Below are 20,392 nucleotides of genomic sequence, written 5' to 3'. Positions count from 1 at the left end.
TCTGTTTCCGTCATCGAATACCTTGCTTTGACTAAGACGTGTGACCCGTGGAGTGATTTGTGATGTCCTCCCAGGCAATCTTTCGTCATCCAGTCTGCGCTGGTCTCGGCATACATGAACGTTCTCATCCGCCTTGACCAACCATATTCTTCTTACGCGGGGACATGTAACCTGGCTGGCCAGAACGACTTGACCCACCGTGAAGCGGCGCCCACCAATCCGCCTCCACACAGCTTAGCCTCGTCATGCACAAAGAGCGCCGGTGACCGCAGCTCCGGCCCACACAAGCACAGCACTCGCTCGTCTCGGGATCAAAATTGCGTGCGACTTGCCATCTAGTTCCATCGCTGCCCATGTACTCGCGGCGTACCCAGCATCGCCTTGCTCTCACATGACGAGAAGTATGCGCGGAGTGCCGCGTAGCAAATTCCAACGTCGAGCCTTGATGAGACTGAGGTTTGCGTACTCAAGGAGCGCAATTCTGGGCATTTTTGCATGCCAGGACCATAAAAGGCCAAGTCACAGCGTCAGAGAAACCCAAAAGAGGTGGAATCAGCAACGGGTCGATTGATTGCGCAACTATTTGCAAGGTTACTTATGGTCGCAGCAGTGGCCGCAGTTGTCATGTTAATTGTGATGGCTGGTGTGTGGTTCCGTGCACGACGCAAGTCCGTCGTTGGGCCGGATGACACCACAAGGACACCTCGCTTTCTGCATCACTCGATGTACGCTCACTTTGCCGCACTCATGCCATGGATGCCCAGAACACAGTTGAAGAAGATGGTTATGATTTTACAGCTCAATCTAACTGAGAGCAAGCAATTGGCTCGGTAATGTGGAATTGTTGCCTTGTTCGACGGCAAGGCAGACTGATTGAGTCGACTTACGAAAGCACACTGCATCATGTTGCCACTGCATTGACTACACAATATAGCTCAAGCCTTGTTTGCCATCCTTTTGGGCTCACCGGTAAAGACGGTTCTAGTGAAGAAAACCTTCCCATAGGCCCGGTGGAGGCATCCCTCGCTGAGTATGAGCGGAAAGGCAGGCGAGCCAACGCGGATGTGTTCGTAAAAGCTATGACAGATGGCGAGACAACGCCAGGGATACGGCTTCTCCTTTGCTCAACCATATACCGCTCGCCACGTCAGAGGATCTCCGATGGGGCATGCTTTGGCTGGTTCTAGTGTGTGTCCGGGGGCCCAGATGATTACCGTGATATGCGATGGCGGCTTAGGTTCCGCATTAACTTCACGCCATCCTGTTATCTAGGATAGGAATGCCTGTCAGCGTGCAGGGCCTAGTCAGTCAACAACGGACCGGCCACGGGCAAAGTCAGCCGTTGAGTGGGGATATCGATCAGCTGAATGAAGGACCCAGTCCGTGCTATGCAACATGCATGCGGATGTTGCTAGCGTTCCATCCCAGTGGCGATGCTGGGTGACCAGGTGCGAAGGCGAAGACGCATGTCTGCAGCAGAACAAGATAAGGTGACTGGCCAACAGCGTTTCGAGTCCATAGTGGAAAGACCGGCATGTTGTGTGTCAGCCAAGCGGTAAAGGTGAGGATCTCTAGTGGACGCAAAAACCAGCCGAGCACCATCGGTGAAGCTCAGTGATGCTACACAGGTTGATTAGCGTGACCACAAACGGAAAATTTGGGGTCGAGCATGTAGCGTAGGAAATGAGAAATGCCCGAAGTACCGTGACGACATGGCGTACTAGTGCGTAAGGAGACAGCGATGCCCAACCGCAGGCGACGATGCTGCTTATTCTCCAGGGCCTGGTCAGTGCATCTTGTAACGGTTGACCATAGCTCGAGGTGAAGGGAGTGGAACCTAGAGACTCTCAAGGTTGGCCCGTGTATTGCCTGGTGGCATTTCCGCTGAGGTACCAATAGCGGGAGCCATTGGCCAATCGCTTACTGGACCCAGGAAAATATTCTTGAACCGGACTGTAACTCGGCATACACCAAGCAGCACGTGATCGTATCTCGGTTCACGAATGCTCCATCTCATATGGCATGAGAGGCCCGGATTGCTCGACAAGGACACACCATAACGACCCCAAGCGCCAACTAAGGCGTCTTGACAAGGAACATGCGGGATTTTCGCATCTGGAACAAAGGGTTACGTGGTTGAGGAAGCCACGACACGTTGATCCCCTAGCAAATGTGATAACTGTCTGCAGCTGGAAACGCCGGCACGGCCTAGGGTATCATTTCAGCCCGTCTCCGCATTACTCTAGCGTCAGAGTAAGAGGGATCCGTGAATCGTAGCGATATCGTTGGATGGAACCGGGTGGGGTGCTACCACGTCGATGAAAGGATAGGCCACGGCATCAATTTATGGCCTGACAGCGAAGCGGGCTCGGGTTCGATGGATGGCCGGCGAGGCCGGCGAGAGGAGTTCGTTTCGAAGGATAAATAGCGGTACGCTGCTGCCAGAATATCAGTCTCTTCACACTCAGTCCAAAGATCTCTTCCAGTCATTGACCATAGACTCTGATCCTCAGCCATCTTTTGCAACACCGGGCTTGACCAACAACACCTCTCTTGGGTATAGACCATAGCCGTCTTTGCCAAAGCCCTCCTACCATCCAACCATTCTGTATGTGTCTTTGAGGCTCAAGGTTGAGGTGACCCCTGAGCTGACCCACTTCCAGGAACGCGATCGCTGGCCCTATCAAAAAGATCCAGTGTTTGAACGAGCAGTAACAGGTAGGTGTTCGAGTGCTGCTATCCAAGCGGTTCGTGAACAAGACTAACGTGTTACCGAACATCAGACGTCCAAGCTCTTCCAGCCTGAAACATGTGCTTCTACGACCAACACAGGTTCGTCTGCGGCGACTGGAAGTGGGGCCACTTCCGACAGCACTGCGCCAAGGAGTACCGAATCGGCGAGACGTGTGGCATGAAGCTCATCATGCAGACAATTCCTACCGGAACATACTGCAAGCTCTGTGAGAAGATCAACACCAAGATGCGCCGCCGAGCCGCTGAGGTGGACCGCATCGGGCGCTGGCAGCGAGAGCCTCACAAGTTCGGTGCTTCGATCGAGAAGTCGATGGAGATGATTCGCAGTCTGGATGGAGAAATCAATGAGCTGTCTTGCGAGCGCAACCGTAGACTGCAAGCGGTCTACTGAGGTTACAGCGGTCATGGCGCGGGCGTCTGCGGTTTCGTTTCATGTATACCGCTTCGGTATTTTCTTTCAGTTTGAGGCCATTCATTTCTTGGGTCCAGAGGCGGAATGATGCACGCAGAGCTGGCATTGAGCGATGGCATACGGAACAGGGAAGGCCGGGCGTTACCTCTTACAGTCGCTTCTTTCTATTCCTGAGATTCTCAGTATTTAATGATGCAATGACCATTTCCAATTTGTATGATTGGTTGCTTCCTGGATTGTGGTGATCGTAGCCGCTGTGCTTGAATTGGGGGCTGAAGCTGTCCAATCCGTGACCGTCGCGTAGCCGCGAATAGAAGTGGAGAGCTCATGGTGCACGGCCCGGCGAGAGACAGTACGGCGCTTTCCCCTCAGTCAGGGAAGGCTAGTCGAGTGTCCGGGCGAAGAGTTTGCGCAATGCAGCAAGGTCGCCCATCGTGAGATGAAGCGGGCGGAGGGTCGGATTCGGTGGTGTTGTTGTGTCGGAGGACGGCTGGTGGGGTAAATTTCGCAGCTTGGCAGACACGTGACGACGCTAGGGCTCACTCGGATAGTGCGAGCGGGTAGTGCCGATAATGCCCCGGTCTTAGTTGCCTATCCCATAGTGTCAGCTGGTCGGCCTGCACTCACTCTGTCATCTTGTGTACTCTTTCTTCCACGTCTTTGGCCTGGCTTGCGTTGTCTATGGACACCACGACATGTTCGTTCGTCCGTAAAGCTATCCTGACAGCAACCCGCATGGCCTACGGTCGATCGTTCCCCCTGTGTGGCCGAGCCCATGCGGCGCAGATATGTGTGGGTTCTGGATTATCGAGGGAAAGGTGCGTGAACCGATGCGTTGATCAGGTGGGTGTATGCAGCGGTCTGCGAGTACTTCGCTCACTTTGTCGGCGTCGCTCTGATGATCATCTGTTCTCGTGGGCGATCTGTCGTGTTCCGTGTGTTCCATCGTGCTTTTCGTGCGGGCTGCACGATGTTCTTTCTCGTTCTTCCAGTTGAAAAAATTGCTTTCGAGGTCAGCTAAGCTATACAGTGGTCGTAGTAGGTTGCAACAGTCTCAAGAGCCAGGAAGGAAGGTTAGAAGAGTCGACTTACGTGGCGAACGCTAAGTGGCCTGAATAGCGGCCGATCGCCTTCATACGTCTTCAAGGCTCGACTCCACCACGTTTCTTCTCCGCCATCCGCTCCCCGTATCGTTATCCAGACTTGGTGACTCACCACCCGATGTGTGTTCGTGCGAAGGAGAGCGCGGATCGTCCAGACAAGAGGATCAAGAGCGTATGGGGCTACCCAAGGTTCTTGAGTATGTCGCGAACGAAACCCTACCACGGCGAGTAGGTTTAAGCGCTCGTGACATACGACAGGTTATCACTCGTGTACTACCGCTCCTCCCTCGGGCTGAAAGACGCGGTTAGGTGGACACCTGAGGGGCATACGTTCAGCTCGACGACCAATGAGCCAGCTCGACGTGTTGTCAGCAGGACCACTCAGACATGGTTCGTACATGACTTACGACAGAAGGCATGTCTAAAAGCCGCACTTTGGATGTATTGGGCTGCAGATGAATTTGTGTGCATAGCCGGAACACATGTAAAGCACCGGTTCGACCAATGATATCGCGAGACAGCACTTTTGGATATGCTGGGCAACCAACCCAGTACTTCTCTCATCTCGCTACAGTTCGGTAGTGGGCGACTAACTAAGTTGCATGTACTGGCGATACGTACCGCTTGACGCTCATTCATCCAGCTCTTTTCGTCGTCGCTACAAGCCTTGCGCATAGCGACTTTACCCTTTTGGGTCGATCTTGCTTGCCATAGCGCTCCCGCATATTATCTGCACATCGGAACGGACGCACTACGTGTCCCGCGCCAATCATGACAATATCGAGGTTCACAGTTGGATCCTGCTTTCAAGTGCTTTCAACGTTTTCTTGTCTTATCGTCGCAGCAATTGTACCCGTCGACAGTCTACACCCAGCGTCCAGGCTGCCGTCCTAAGATCTGTGTTACCAAAAACAGGTGTAGACTAGTATTCACGGCGACAAAGGATGTATTGCGTTCGATGCAAGGCCTGTCATAGCCTATGCAGACCTTGTAGGACATGCGAATGTGGTACGTTCTTCGCCAAGGGCTTGACCAATCACAGTCCAGAAGCGGCATTCTGCCTCGATCGCATGCCGCCGACTTCGCCCAACGAAAACCTTGGACAGCCACGAAGTATGGCACGCTAAACTGCTTCCATGATCGTTAAGATTACCTTGATTTTTTGTACATGATGCAGTAACTCGGAGATTGCAGCTTTTCCAAAATGGGTTGTTACTCCAGGTATTGTCGACGGTTCTGTGCCCAATAGCGCGCGCTCCCACCCCCACCGGCGGCTCGTCTCGCAGCGGACGTCTAGGATGGCCCTTGCTGGTCGGCGAAGGTGTTCGAATACCCCACGTAGGTCTCGCAAGAAGGGCAAGATCATCTAACATGAGGACAGTACCAGAGGTTCGTCGTGTAGCAGCTGGACCAAGCGCCTGCAGGGGATGCGAACCAAATTTGGAATACCCCGGCTACTCTATCTTCCATCCCTACGGCATCGCTCCACGGCAACTCGACACTGGGCGCGCTGCTACAACTACACCCTGGATAAGTCTCGTGGCTTCTGGGTATAGACTTCCAGAATCTACCTAGAGACTTCAATCAAGACGTGATTGGCCGCCTGAGCAACCTGAAAAGAAGCACCTGGCCAAAACCTCCACCCAGACCACTACTACGTCTATTCTAGCCCGTGCCGACCTCAACCCATCCACCAGTAGACCTCTGTAACTTCAATGCAAGCTTCATGAAATACCCCACAAATGTCGGTATAGTGTATACCACGAAACGATATGCAGTTCTTTCTCATTTCCACAACAGGGGTGTTAATAAATAGCTCATCCGCATCCCCGGTGTTTGACCTCTACGTTCCGTCGCTTTGAGACTACACACGAATCAACAGTCTCACGTTGCGAAAGGACCAATCTTTACCCCTAGATATTGGCGTCGAGTCGGTTGGGAAAATCACAATAATGGTAGTGGCAAAAGTTCGTTCAAAACATCCGTATGCATACACGCCATAGGGCATGTACAATATTACATGAGCTTCCAAATGCGCGTTCCGACGATATCAAAATCTACTCCCATTCCAATCATCTACAACCTATCTACGCCTTCTCATCCCCCCCAACATCCCTCAACCTAACCCTCAACCCCCCCTTAGGCCTCGCCGTAATCCCCCCTTGAATCCCCACCACATGCCCCTCCACCTCAAACGCAATCTCAAACCTGCCCACAAGACTCGCCACAAGACAAGCAAACTCCGCTTTAGCAAACTGCATGCCAATGCAACTCCTTGGCCCATGCAAAAACGTCGTAATGGCATAGTTCGACTCCGCGCCGCCGGTATTGGCAGTACCAGGCTGCATCCAGCGGTCGGGGTTGAAGGAGCGGGCATCGGGACCCCAGAGATGCGTGGACGTGTTGATGGCCCAGGGGCAGATTACTACGGTTGTGCCCGCGGGGACGAAGTGGGATTGGATGGTGGTGTCGTGGGCGGTTTCGCGGAGGGTGAGGGGGACGGGGGGGTAGATGCGCATTGTTTCTTGGAGTACGGCGTTTAAATAGGGGAGTCGGTCGATCTCCGTAGAAGAGATCTGGCCACCTGGTTGCAGTGCTTCAGGCAGCTCGGTGCGTATCTCCTGTCGTAGTCGTGTTTGCACATCAGGGTTCTGACAGAGGAGGTATACGGCCCATGACATGGCTGAAGCGGTAGTTTCGTGGCCCGCGGCGAGGAACGTCATGAGTTGGTTTACGAGGTCTTCGTCGCTGAAACCACCGGATTCCATGGCTACGCTTAAGATGTCCATGCCTTTTGCTTCGCCGGATTGCAGATTCTCGCGCTTGTCGTGGATGAGATCCCGGGCGACTTTCTTGATGGTGTCGACGGCGTTGCCGATGATGTCGTTGCGTGCCAAGGGAAGATTTACAGCAACCCAGTGGGGGAGCAGATTGAGCAAGACTTGGATGAGTTGAGCACCACGCGCGCCGGCGAAGATCTTGCGGTAGGTTTCGTTGAGTTCATTGGACGGGTTGCTGATGGCATCGAAGTCTTTGCCCATTCCTGCTACACCAATAATGTCGAGGGTGGCGCGGGAGGCCCAATGCCCGATTTCGACTACAGATGACCCATCAGGGCTGCTCTTGATGGTTTCAGCCAGCTTGTCTGTAAATTCCTGGGATTTACTCCAGAAAATCGGGTACAAGTCTTTGACGTGTCGGAAGTTGAACGCAGGCATAAGTGCCTTTCTCTGGCGCTGTAATCGCACATACATTAGTGACCATCTTCTTGAAGTGGATGACCTGTATCAGAGTACAGCATATACGCACCTTATGTTCATCCCCCTCCGCCAACAAAATCCCCACGCCCAACAACCTCCCCAACCCCTTCCTCAACCTCCCCGGCTTAACAAACTCATAGCTCCTCGTCACCAACACCTCGCCAATCGCCTTCGGATTCGTCACCAAAATCCGCGGCTCATTGAACAACCACCGATAATACAACACACCGTCATTCGGCACATTGTCAATCCAATCCCGCTGCGGCTCACCCGTCGGGTCCTTGTAGATGCGTCGGAAGTGGCCGAGCAGGAAATGGCTGTCTGGCGGCGAGGGTAGATGTCTTAACGGACTTAAAAACAGTGGGTAGACAACGATGGACCATGCCAGTTGAACGAAGACTGCGATTGCGAAAAGCGCAATGGTGTTCTTGATATAGCCTTGCGAAACAGCGACGGCAGGCGCATACCGCTGACTAAACCACGTCCACGCCGCAGCCGCAAGCAGCAGGAAGCGTTTCGGCACCGCCATTTCAGGAACTCTGCGCAAGGGGCGCAGTTGCAGATGTTCGAAAGGGATTGACTGTTTGGGGTCGCTCGACCTGCGTGGATGTGGCGAAGCGGCGAATCAAGGTGTTTCGGTAATGGATGACGTAAGGAAGTTGTGTCTGCGCCACGACGGGGGTTGTTGAGCGGCGTGGTACTGTAATGCCAAGTAGTAACCAGCACAGATGATATATCGTGAGAAGAGAGAATTGAGGTTCAGCAAGCTGTCTTAAGCATTCAGCTGCTCGCCCGCACATGCATCGTTTCGATTGCGCGTAGCTGGTCCGAGAAGGTCCGTGCGCAAGAGTCGGCATGTTGTCTTCCCGAGAACGCCCACCTGTTTAGGGCACATTTGCGACTGGCTGGCGGGTTTGTTGTCCCGCGTTAGCTGAGTGGCTTCAAGGCAGCAGGAATGTATACGGATCATGGGGTCGCAATCTGCAGAAGCAAGCGGACGAGTTTTACGGGATGACGTTGGAAATCTATGTGGTGTGTGTTTCATTAATGCGATTCGCGTTGCTGTATCGCGATACTACGTGGCCGAAAGCCCTAATTACGTTCCTCCCTAGATAGCAAGCTATGCTCATTTACGCTTCGTTGTCCTGTCCTCATTATCGCTTTTCCTTTCTACGGCCGTTGCAGTTGCCTCATCTGTTTGCTTCGTCTTCTTGTTTTCGGTGTCCTTGTCTTCGGTCACCGGGTCTTCGGTCTCCTTTGTCGCCACATCCTTCTTGACATCCTCCTTTGATGGCGTCTTGGACAGGTGCCCTGCAGTCTGCTTCGACCAAAGCTCCGAATACTTTCCAGCTTCATTCTTCAGTAGCTCTTGATGCGTGCCGCGCTCGATAATTTCGCCCTTCTCCACGACTAGGATCTGGTCCGCATCAGCAATCGTGCTGAGACGATGCGCGATAACGAAGGTGGTGCGACCCTGGCTAAGTTTGCGGAACGCTTGTTGAATGAGCGCTTCGATAGAAGAGTCGATTGCTGACGTGGCTTCGTCAAGCATGACGATCTTGGGATTCTTGAGGAGTACCCGCGCGATGGCTATGCGCTGGAGTTGACCGCCTGAGAGACGAACACCACGTTCGCCGACCTTGGAGTTGTAGCCGTCGGGGAAGCCAACGATGTCGTCGTGAATGGCAGCAGCGGCGCAGGCATCTTCGATCTCCTTGTCCGTTGCGTCGAGTTTGGCGTAGCGAATATTTTGTCGGATGGTCTGGTTGAAGAGGACAGGGTCTTGCGGCACAAGACCGAGAGCATTCCTGAGGCTGGCTTGCGTGACTGAACGTAGATCTTGACCATCGATCATGATTGAGCCGCCGGTCACGTCGTAAAAGCGGAACAGCAATTTCAGCATTGTCGACTTGCCGCCTCCTGTCTCACCAACGAAGGCGATGGTCTGTCCGCCTTCCGCCTTCAGATTCACGCCCTTGATAATGGGCTTACGCTCGTCGTAGTGGAAGTCGACGTCCTTGAACTCGACTTCACCCGCGGAAACCACGATGTCTCTTGCACCGTCTTGGTCGGCAACTGTAGGTTTAGTATTAAGTAGCTGCAGAAGGCGCTCGGCATCAATAAGCGAGCTGGAGATGTGGCGATAGCTGTATGAGAGAACGTATAGGGGCGATGTCATTGTGTGCCAGTACATGATCAGAGTGACAAGATTGCCGACTGGCTTGCGGCCAGTGACAATCTGCGACATACCAAAGACGCAAGCACCGGCGAACCCGAGAGTTGTCAGAACGTCCTGTGCCGCATGGCCGCCCATAGATCGGAAGTAGTATGCGTATTGAGCGGAGATGGTGTTCATGATGTTCTCGGCATAGCGCTTGTGTTCGAACACCAATCGGTTGAAGTAAGCGACCGTCTGCCAGTTGTGGACAGTCTCATTGACCGTAGAGCTTTCAGTACGCTGCTTTTCGACATAGTCTCTTCGCTTCGGCTGAGAGAGCGTCGTGAAGTAGAATCCGATTACGATGTATGCTGCGCCCATGAAAAGAATGATGAAGGCCATGTAAGCGTCGAACAAGTGCGTTACGTAGTACATGGCTACGAAGAGGTCCAACAGAATGGGCGCAATGTCGAAGAGAACCATCTCGATGAGCGAGTTTAGAGATGACGCCTGTTCAACAGCTTTCAGAACCTCCCCGGAGTCTTTTGAGGTGTGGAAGTCCATGGATAGACCGAGGACATGCTCATATGCGAGCAAGGTGATGCGCCGATACGCGGAGTTCGAGATGACTAAGTTTGCGATGCCATCGATTATGCCGAGCCCAGCATAGCTGTTGATGTATGAGAACAAGATCCAGAGGCCAATATCCCTCCACGGCATGACGCCACTCTGGGTCTCATAAGAGTGCTGTAGTTTGTTGGTGATGATACCGATTTGGCGAGGAGTAAGCAAGTTCAGAACACGCTCTGTCAGCATATGAATGAGTCGTAGACCCAGGCATGTCATGACTTTCCAGTCGTCTCTCGGGAATAGGTAAGGCAAGAACACGGCGAAACCTTTGAGATATCCGAACCAGCCACCCTCCTCTTCGAGACGCTTTGCCTGTTGCTCTTTGATGTCCTTGTCGTCATCTTTCGGCGGTGCTTCCTCATCGTCGCTCGACGTTCCAGTGGGTATGGTGCCATATCCAGCGTTGCCGTTGGGTGTTGATGAACCATTCGCTTGCTTTCCTAGCAGAGACTGGCGTTCCTCGTCCGTGCTGACCACCGCCTGCTTGGTGACCAGAATGATGAAGGCGTCAAGAAGTAATATGAGCGAAGCCAACGCCCTGACGCAGTCAATCACGAAAGGCGCATTCTTCTGCCGACCCTTCTCCGGGATGGGAAATGCCGTTATCAGGCATGTCGTAGTCTCGAAAGCGAATTGCAGGACAAATGCGCCAAAGTAAGCGTGCCACCGTAACGCCTTACTCGACCAGAGTATGTATGCGAGGGGGCTCCAGACCAGTATCGATCCTAAGCAGCGGATTGCTGCAGGTTGTGGTGCCTCGTAGTCCCAATCGCCCATTGACCGGCTGAAGTAGTAGAGTACCTCTGTGATGTATGCGACCAGTATTGTGAGCATGGCGATGAGTATGCTCCACCGCCTCTTTGCTGATACTAATCGTGGTTTTTGCAATATGCACAAACTGAATGCGCAAGCTCCCATGTAGTAAAAGCCAAGCGTGGGCGCATGCATGTAGTTGAGGAGAGCCATGGCCGGGTAAAGCGGTGTCGCGGTTTCTGGCTGATCCATGGTCGTAGTCGTGATCGTGAGCTCGTTTCTTCGTTGATGTTCCTGTTCTCGTAGCGTCTGTCTTAGACACTTATGGCTGCGCACAGATACACGGTCTGTGCAAGGTCGTGGGAGGCGACTTTATCGTCTCACACGGTTGTTGGAGGCCTGGGAGTAGGTCGCACACCAGGTCTCGAACTGGCAAGGGCAGGCTGCCGAGAGGAAGGTGCTTGGTGGTGTGCGAATCCGGCCGCTGCGAGGAGGCAGAGGCTGCAGCCCCAAGCTTTTGATTTGGTGATATGGTCTTCAGCCGCACCGCCACAACGCTCTTCTCCGCTTAAGAATACCCGGCGAGCTCAGCCAGGAGGATCGAGTATGTGTATGCTGTCGTGATGGGCAGGGTTGTCTTCGCTTAAGGCCTGGGTTTCGAACAGCCCGCGACGCGTACTCTGCGACAGCCTCCAGAGTTATACGATTGCGCGGCGCAAACTTCCGCGCAGTCGACTGTCACGCGCGCTTGATGATTTTGGCGGTCTGTTGATGGACGCGCGATGTTTGGTTGTCGCGCTTTGCGCATTCCGAACTGAAGAAGCTGCGCGCCCTTGTTAGCCTAGTCGGTGTGGCTAGTGCCCGCTGCTAGGTCTACTGCAATCACCATGCAGTCCACTCACCGCCGTCTCCAGCTATCTGCTCTTGCGGCGTACAGCGTACGGCGACACTCCGGTGCCGCCGCTGCTGAAGAAGCGGCAACGATGTATATATAGCGCTGCATTTTCCCAGAGAGTCGCCGGTGAGGCCGCACACCCCCAAATTTCTCTAGAGCCGTCATCAAGCGGCGAGACCCCGCTCTAGGCAGAAGCAAGCACCCAACACAACAGCCATGGCGGCAGAGCGACCGTCGGCGCTCGAGGCGGCAAAAGAGATTCGGGAAAATGGTTCACGGCCCATAGCGGGGTTGGACTTGGTGGACGATGCGGCTCCTTGCAGGTGTCACATCTGCAAGATGCGAGTTCCTTCTGCGCCGGATTGGGTAAGCGAGGCTGCACTTCCTCAGGTACCGTGCATGCTTTCTGTAGATCCGCAATGCACGACACGTCGACTTGAATACCATCAACGGCATCCACTCCTAGCGTTTGATCTAGCTTTCTTATCAGACAAGCACACCGCCCAGTCCTCTAGCAGCTTTGCTAGTGACCACGAGAGCCTCACTAGCGACTAGCAGGAGCCTCACGCCGTTGGTCTGGGAGAATGCTGTACCGAGCTTTCGTCGCCACGTCATGACTACGACACCGCGTTTGATATCAAGACTGACTGTTGTCCACGCTCAGAAGCGTCGCTGATGCTGTTAGGTTCCACCGAGCACATCTGCATCCTCGGTTCCGAAGTCTGGTCCAGATGTCAAGCACGACTTTGTCAGTACCAGGGTAGCATCGCAAAGCCATCGATTATGCAATGTGGCACGACATCCAACAGATCTAGATCCACTGCGAGATCGGCCCGCAGGATCCGCACGTTCGCATGGCAAAGATGGGGCCATCCAACGACCACGGCCATCCAACAGCGACCCAGCCCAGGGTCTTTTGGCGACCGTACCAGACCCCACCCAACATGTATACAAGTCTCAAGAAACACTCCAGTACCTCGTAGCTGCAACATCACCAAATCAGACTCATCTCTTTGCAGGCTTAGTAATCATATTGCGGCGGCTGTGAGCGGCTCATCACTTCAAGACATCTGAGTGCACGGAAAACCATTGCAAAGTCACACAACTTTACAACCAGATCAAAGACATCAAATTCAGACTACACTACAATTATCCAACATCTCCATCCCCACTTACGCCTTGAACGACCACGATTACCCCATCCAGTAACCCGACTTTCCAACTTGCCATCTCCACCGTTTGTCACCACCGTACCACCAACGCACGCAGCTCTCCCAGGCCCCGAACAGGTGAATGCTACGCAACATCCCCTCCAAACTCATGACTCCAATAACACTTGTGACAGATGTGACAGCACGAACCCGCGCCCCGCCATGTCACACGTTCTATAAAGAACTATTTCCTCTTCACATAATCAACAATGACTGGTCCTTCGTTCGCCTCCCGCTTCTTGTTCGTTTTGCAGTCCGCTTCCGTCGTGTATGTAAGTCGGCTGGCTATCTCTTGTTCTTCTCTTCACATAGCGCGTCGGAAGGATTGTATATAGCTTGGTGGTGGTTGCGGTGGTTGTCTTCTTTCTGCTCTTTGCACCTGTACTTGTACATACATTCCACTCTCCACCCGTCTCTATCCGTCTATCCCAAAGCCACACCTAAGGTCACGCCCAAGACCCCAAACAGTCCCAGTCCCAGTCAGTGAATACTCCCTCGAACGAGCAACATTTACCCCTCGATCCCTCGGGATCTCGCCACCCATAACCCTCAGTCACCCCCGTTTGAACCCGCTCGCCCCGGATCCGACATTCCATTCTGGTTCGATTTCTACAACTCTGGCGCCTGAATCTCGCGTCATTGTGCCCCGCGTTAGTCCGAGCGTAAAGCACCAACGTCTATCAGATTGATCAGAAGTGGCGCCTTTTTCACATTTGCTTTCTACCGTCCACACCTATTGCGATCAATACCTTTCTGAATCAATCTCCCTTCGTACGGATTTGAATCAGAATATAACGGTCCGAGCGGCAAGTCACCGACATAGTCTCAGGCGACTACTGAGACCCTTTTTCAGTCTCAGATCTTTCAAAGTATATATCCCCCACCGTCGACTTTTCTTCCGGCGTCCACATTAACAGTTCAAAGTACTGCGATACAATCCTCAGTACACTCATCCTCCGCAAGGACAAGGCAACTAAACAACATGAGCGACACAGCAGCCGACCCACCCCCACCCCCACCAGAGCAAGCAGAGCAAGGCTCACCACGTGGCGCCATGGATCCTCCAGCGACACCAGGTCCAGACGCGGGCCTTCACGCTAAGGTACCAACTGCAACAACACCCGTACCCGCGCCTTCACCCGCACCGTCCACACCAGGCCGACGTAACCGCCCCCTCCTCCCCAACACCCCACGTTCATCTAGCAGCCCGTTCCCCACACGCGCGCCCCGCACTCCAGGAGCATTATCGGCAATCCAGCCCTGCACTGTCGACGAGACGCTGTTTAGCCGGGTGACTGTCCACACGGCCAAGTGCACAGAGTGCGATCAGCGTAACATGGATACTATGCGCCGCTGTCCTGGCTGTACGTTCCAGGTCTGCCAGCCGTGCTATGAGAAGCGGGTTAAGAATAACAAAGGCCTTCTTCATGGTAATATGGCGACGCCAGGTGCGGCTGGGGTTGGCGCCGGTACTACTCCTGCGGGTAGGACGGTGAGGCGTAGGCCGGTGGCGAGCAGCACACCCGTACGTGAGAGCGAAGAGAAGAAGGAGGATGAGGTTAAGGCAGAGGAGGGTGAGGTTGTGTCCGCGCCGAAGGAGACTACTGCGTCTGCACAGAAGTCGTCAGCGAAGAAGCGCTCGATCAGGAAAAAGCCGGTTGTTCTCGACAGTGAGGTCGACGAGCTCTCTTCCGAAGACGACTTCGAGCCAGACGATCACTCACCTACACCCAGCAAGAAGCGCAAAACTGAACTCACCTTCGCCGAGAGCGCCCTTGCTACCGCTACTCGGACACCGCCTGCCACACGCGCGACTCGACGATCAACCACCGCTCCTACCTACCAAGATCCGCCATCCCCGCACTCGGACCCCGTCGACGGCAGTGTACGCAGTGGTGGTCGGTCAAACGGCTACCTAGGCGGCGACTACAAGGGCGATCCAGACCTCTACGACGCTGCCATCGGACCATACGACGAGCCGCTGTTGAGTCGCCAGAACCCCGTCTTGTCCAACCCTGCCTCAAGGATCCCCGAAATCATCAAGCGAGGTGGTGTACCGAGGCCACAGGGTGAGACGTACAAGTACATCCAGAAGCATCTCCGTGAGAAGATGGGATTAGAGCAGACAGGCGAGACGACTGGAGAAGAGACCGTGGCCTCCTTGGCTGAGCAGAGCGTAAGTAACGGGTATAGAGCTGTGATCGACGACGATAAAGCTGACACAACGAAGAACGAGGCTGACCACGCTGCCAATGAATGCACCGTTGGCGCTTTCGTAGAGCAGATGGCAACCAAGTACCTGAACGCCGACACCATGGACGGAGACGACAACAAGGCCCTATTCAACGCCATGGAGAGCGCGGCTTTGGTATGGGGCAAGAAGACGTTCAAGAAGCTGGATCCAGAGAAGCAGCGCATGGTGCAGCCAGGCTTGAAATTGCGTCTTGACTTCATCGACGAGAAGTTTCGGGAGGAGTTGGCCAAGTTGATGGACGAGCGCGCTGGTAGTATGCTTGCGGAGTTGGGTGTGAGTGACGAGAAGCCTGCGACTGGTCCTCCTGACTTGTTGTTCAAGGCTGTCTAGGGTAGGTGATGGCGGTGATGGTGTTGCATTGGCCTGAGCGATGATTATCTTGGCCTCCTTGTTGCGTTGCTAGACGAATCAGCGATAGACAGAGTTGTCGGGACTTTCATCAGTCCATTCACATGGGTAGCGAGTCGGCATTGGTTGGCTTCGTCTGACCAGCTTGGCATTCGCCTAGGATAGCGAAGTACTATCGTAGGAGCTTGTATCTAGAAACCAATTATATCAAATCAGTAATGAAGAAGAACGCGCCTCGTATAACGGCATTGCCAAGCCAACTCTTGACACGCATGAACGAAAGGAGACGAGAAGACATTCGATGCAGACATGATTATGCTACTTGAAAACGTACGTAAACGACCCCGTTTCGAGGCGTAGGAATAACAAAAGGAAAAGATTATGGGTATCCGTAATGGCGCTGATGCAAAGCAGAATGCGACAAACAATGAAAAGGTACGTAGAGCCTCAGCTGGAAAACCCGTACAAGGTCGAAAGACATCGCCATCCTCGAAACCCTCGGTGCAGGTGTCTACCGCTGACCGAACTGAATCGTCAGCTTCCCCTTAGCTGGCTTAATCTGCTCCAGCTCATCCTCGCCCTGATTGCCCATGGCGTTCTCGAGCCATGTCGTCTCGTCGTCGTCGTCGTTGCCGGCGGAAGACGGGCGCTGGCTTCGTATCGACTTGAAGCGCTCGTTGAAGAGATGGGCGTATTCGTCGTTTTTGGACGGCTGTTCGGTGACTTCGGGGAGGGCGCTCGGTTGGGAGACGGGGATTAGTTGCCTGTAGGGATTAGCGCATGTCCTACTGAAGATGGATAATCCCCAAGGGGCTTTGTGGTCTTTAATTCGGAAGGTACGGACTCTTCTGCGGGAAGGTGCGAGCGCCTTTGTGGGAAGGTGCAGACTCCTATGCAGGAAGGAACGCTCGAAGATGAGGAAGGCGGCACTCACTCATTCGTCTCCGCGCAAATGCGCTCCAGGTTCTCTCGCTGGCGTCGAAGCTCCTCTGGGTCTGGCTGGGGCGCGTTGTGGGTGCTGCTGGCGGTTCCATAGTTCGGCTGGTACTGGTCTCCGAGTAGGTGCGAGGCGTCCGAGTTCTATATGAGAGTATCAGCGATCCGCATATGGTATATAAGCATCCATGTTACTCACGTCAGACTCAGAAGTCCTTCGCCCTCCCAGGCATGACGAGCAGACACCCATCGAATGGGCGCGACGGTGGTTGGCGGAAGCGGTGGAGCTGTGTACGCGCTAGTATGAACGGAGGTCTATAGTCTATACGCAAGCGACGAGCAGGTGACGAGTGACTACACAGGGCATGCTGTATAGCCCGTAGAGAAGAAGCTGGCGCAGTTGTCGAAGTTCACGAGCGATGCTTCCTTGAGTTGTGATGATCGGCGCCGGCAATCTCCGGGGGTCTTGGCGGGCAAGGAGCCGCATCGTCGCTTGGGCACCCTTCCACCTTTAACCTTCGCTACCTCGCCTCATTTGATGGCTCGCAGCTTCCATCTCGTGTCCATCAGATTGTTTGCAGCTTGATGGTTGCTCTCTTCTCTACGGCAAGCACTCAACTCCTCTTCGGCAAACTATCGTCTCTCACGCACGACACTATCCACCGTCGGTTCATCCTCACGCATCGACACATATACAACATAACGTCATTTGTATATACACACATCAACTGTGTTGGCTAACCGAGACGTATTACAAAGCCGACCCTAGGTCTAGAGCGCCGCATCGTTCATGAAGTGTTGATCTCATCAAACTTCACCGATGAAGACGGCGGCGAACAGCCAAGAACTTTTCCGCCTCCCATGTCTTGCAACAAAAGAAAGCCCGCTCCTTCTATTCCGAATCACTTGAGCATCTGTCTACAAAGAGTTTGCCTTCTTTGGATGATCAGCCCGCCCCGTTTTGCTCATTGGACACATTCCTCCCCGCTTTGTTTCTTGAGCACAATGCCACCTCATACAAGGAAAAAGCTGAACAGGCCTGCAGATTACATCAAGACAAGAATCTGCAAAGTGGTTGACCCAACGTCAACGTAGGCTCTAGGGTGTTCAGTTTTTTCCTAGGTTGGCGTGATGCGCTGCTCACTGTGAACTGGAGACTAGTGCAGACGGATACCCACCACGGCTCCTCCCACATCGCCTCGAGGACCCTGCCAAGCGCTCTAATAGTTCCGCCGTCGACGGGTGGCATTCGGCGCCGGAGGATCATCACCATCGCGCGAGCGCTTTAACCTCGGCCCTGTGGGTGGTTGGGGTCTTGGGTCCCTCAGCGCGTTCGTAATCCTCGTTGGTGGTTGTCGAGGCTGATCTTGCGGCGCTGTCGAGCGAACGTCCGTAGCAACGGGGCGCCCGGTGCGAGGTGGATTGCGGTCATCCGGTGCTGCCTGAGCCCTAGGCGGACGGGCATCTGCGTCCGTGTCGTCATCGGATGGCTTCGGCTTGTGTAGAGCATCGAGATATGCGAGACCAGCTTTCATGTACTCGTCTAGGGAGTCGTCCGCGGTCCGCAGCTGTTTTAACGCATCGACGTCCAATCCAGCGTTTCTTGGGATACGATCGAGCCTCGCGGCAGCAGATCCAGGAGATGCTATGAGGAAATCGCTCAGGCGTTGCAACGGCCAATAAAACTCAGGTTCGAGCTGACCCCAGCGATGAGGCCTCGATGGGAGAGTGACCTTTATCAACTCGCCCGCGAAGACATGGGTCTTCGGCTTGAGATTTCTCGACTGCACCAATGGCCTCACTTCGAGTAGGCTGTGCGGACTGTCATTCCCGAGAGATCCATTCGAATGGCCTTCAGTAGCGATCCCCATGTACTTCGCGTACTCCGACTTCGGTATTGAAGGCGTTTCTTTCAAGCCGCGGCCACCGCTGGTGTGAGCAGCCCAACCAAGGAAATAGCCGGGCTCTACGCGTTTGATGATGAAAGGCACATCTTCTTTGACGTTGATCATGCCTTGCGAAGACGGTGTGAACTTTTGTCCAATTATCGCTTGAGTGTCAGACGAGAAGTCGCAGAATCGAATAGAAACCATATCGGAAGTGCGAAAGTGCTTGGTCAAGTCGTCGTATGGCTTGCCTGGAATTTCTCCGTACCCGGAGTTGAACCAGTGCCTTTTCATTGCGAGGTTGTCATAGATGGTAAAGCCCGTGCTGGGAGATCGTTGTCGAGGTTGCCGTCTCCACGAGGGCTCACGATGGGAAGAGCGAGATGGTACCTCGCGCCTTTCTCGCTCTCGGCCACGTTCAAGGCTGGGGGCTCGGTCATTCCTTCTATCATCGTCTTCATGTCGCCTACGAGATGTTTCCGTACGTTCTCGTCGCCGACTATGATATCTATGCCTTATGTCCCGCCGTCGACTACGAGATCTATCCGTATGTTCTCGTCCCCGGCTATGATTTCTGTGCCTTGGGCGTCGACTACGAGACCTGTGACTTCGTTCTCGGTGCTCACTGCGAGATCGGCTGCGATGATTTCGACGTTGATTTCGAGGGGGTGATCGTCGAGGCGAGCGACTCCGGCGATCTTGGCTCCTGTCGCGATCGTTGTCACGCCTTCGTGCGGGCACATCGCTGTAATGTGGATCGTCCCTTGATTCAGTGCCGGGGTCAGAGTGCGTATGATACGGGTCGTGACGGCCTGTAGGCGCGTCTGCCAGTCGATTCGATCGAGGCATGATGAGAGTTGACCCCTCCCGTGTACACACTTGGGATTTGGAAAGCTCCGGTTTGGTTGAGTGGGTTGTGCTAATGGGGCGGTAACGACTGTAGCTCCATAGGGGGCTCCGATGAAATAGAGGCAGGCCTTGCGCCTGCCCTGACCTCAGTGAATCATGGAGGCAATTACGTTGGTCCCGCAGTAGGTTGGCTGCCGAGGCACGGCCTCAGTGATTCACATCAAGCATCTGTCAAAGTCATGCGAACTCATTGATAGTAATGCCAAGTGACGAGGACTACCAAGCCCAAAGGTCTCAATGAAAGAGATACGTCTCTTTATTGTACTCATACTACGTTTCATTTGTTGTTATATGTGGCGCTCTAAACTTCCTTTGTTCAAGCCTATATCATCTTGCTCATCGCCATCAATGTCATCATTGCCATCTTCAGATCTCCAAATCTCCGACATGGACGATATCTTTTGGTCCAGATATAATCCCAGTCACTTTACCGACCAACGAGAACGGATCTACGATGACTGGACAGTACCTGGAAAGGAACAGTTACGATTGATCGATGGGCCAGCAGAGCTCGTAGATTTCCGTGATGGCCGAAAGCATGGCACAGCTTTACTGCTTTCTGAATCGCTAGCAGACGGTATACACAAAGCCTTATGCATAGCTCACTCGTATTGGACTCTACCTGAGAAGATTGATGAGGGAGAACAGACTTGTTTCGAGAATGAAATAAGAATGCAGTCCTGGAACAAAGAGGTGGGGCACCTCATCCAAATCACAAAAGATGAGATGAGAAGGAATGGAAGGGCAACACGCGAGCAAAGAGACCTTCTAAGAGAGCTTTTTGTGGAGCAAGAGCAATGCCAAAAAGGGCTGAAAGACAACCAACGTCATCGCCAGAAGCTCGAAGATACAATCAAATTGGGTAAAGAGAGGTGGACTAACG

The 20,392-nt window shown here is 53.7% G+C and overlaps 6 protein-coding genes across 6 annotated transcripts; 2 read left to right on the top strand and 4 right to left on the bottom strand.

The window, feature by feature from the left end:
• Window positions 1-2,809: 2,809 nt before the first annotated feature.
• Window positions 2,810-3,145, top strand: J4E83_009755 (uncharacterized protein; the record flags this gene model as incomplete). Its single annotated transcript, XM_049336640.1, has 1 exon — window positions 2,810-3,145. The coding sequence occupies one exon, from the start codon at window positions 2,810-2,812 to the stop codon at window positions 3,143-3,145; it is 336 nt and encodes a 111-aa protein (XP_049184222.1).
• A 3,211-nt stretch (window positions 3,146-6,356) lies between these two features.
• On the bottom strand, window positions 6,357-7,523 carry J4E83_009754 (uncharacterized protein; the record flags this gene model as incomplete). The annotated part of the gene is given in 2 exon segments (XM_049336639.1): window positions 6,357-7,499; window positions 7,518-7,523. The coding sequence occupies 2 exon segments, from the start codon at window positions 7,521-7,523 to the stop codon at window positions 6,357-6,359; spliced, it is 1,149 nt and encodes a 382-aa protein (XP_049184221.1).
• A 1,132-nt stretch (window positions 7,524-8,655) lies between these two features.
• On the bottom strand, window positions 8,656-11,322 carry J4E83_009753 (uncharacterized protein; the record flags this gene model as incomplete). Its single annotated transcript, XM_049336638.1, has 1 exon — window positions 8,656-11,322. The coding sequence occupies one exon, from the start codon at window positions 11,320-11,322 to the stop codon at window positions 8,656-8,658; it is 2,667 nt and encodes an 888-aa protein (XP_049184220.1).
• A 2,836-nt stretch (window positions 11,323-14,158) lies between these two features.
• On the top strand, window positions 14,159-15,760 carry J4E83_009752 (uncharacterized protein; the record flags this gene model as incomplete). Its single annotated transcript, XM_049336637.1, has 1 exon — window positions 14,159-15,760. One exon carries the CDS (start codon window positions 14,159-14,161, stop codon window positions 15,758-15,760), a length of 1,602 nt encoding a protein of 533 aa, XP_049184219.1.
• Window positions 15,761-16,289: 529 nt separating this feature from the next.
• J4E83_009751 (uncharacterized protein) lies at window positions 16,290-16,964 on the bottom strand (the record flags this gene model as incomplete). Its single annotated transcript, XM_049336636.1, has 3 exons — window positions 16,290-16,542; window positions 16,713-16,858; window positions 16,914-16,964. The coding sequence occupies 3 exons, from the start codon at window positions 16,962-16,964 to the stop codon at window positions 16,290-16,292; spliced, it is 450 nt and encodes a 149-aa protein (XP_049184218.1).
• A 970-nt stretch (window positions 16,965-17,934) lies between these two features.
• On the bottom strand, window positions 17,935-18,894 carry J4E83_009750 (uncharacterized protein; the record flags this gene model as incomplete). Its single annotated transcript, XM_049336635.1, has 1 exon — window positions 17,935-18,894. The coding sequence occupies one exon, from the start codon at window positions 18,892-18,894 to the stop codon at window positions 17,935-17,937; it is 960 nt and encodes a 319-aa protein (XP_049184217.1).
• Between the last annotated feature and the right edge of the window lie 1,498 nt (window positions 18,895-20,392).

Source organism: Alternaria metachromatica (genome assembly GCF_023757995.1).
Source record: "Alternaria metachromatica strain BMP 0045 chromosome Unknown scaffold_36, whole genome shotgun sequence".
NCBI lineage: Eukaryota > Fungi > Ascomycota > Dothideomycetes > Pleosporales > Pleosporaceae > Alternaria > Alternaria metachromatica.
The sequence above is the reverse complement of the archived record's forward strand: the minus strand, read 5'-3'. Positions and strand labels throughout refer to the sequence as shown.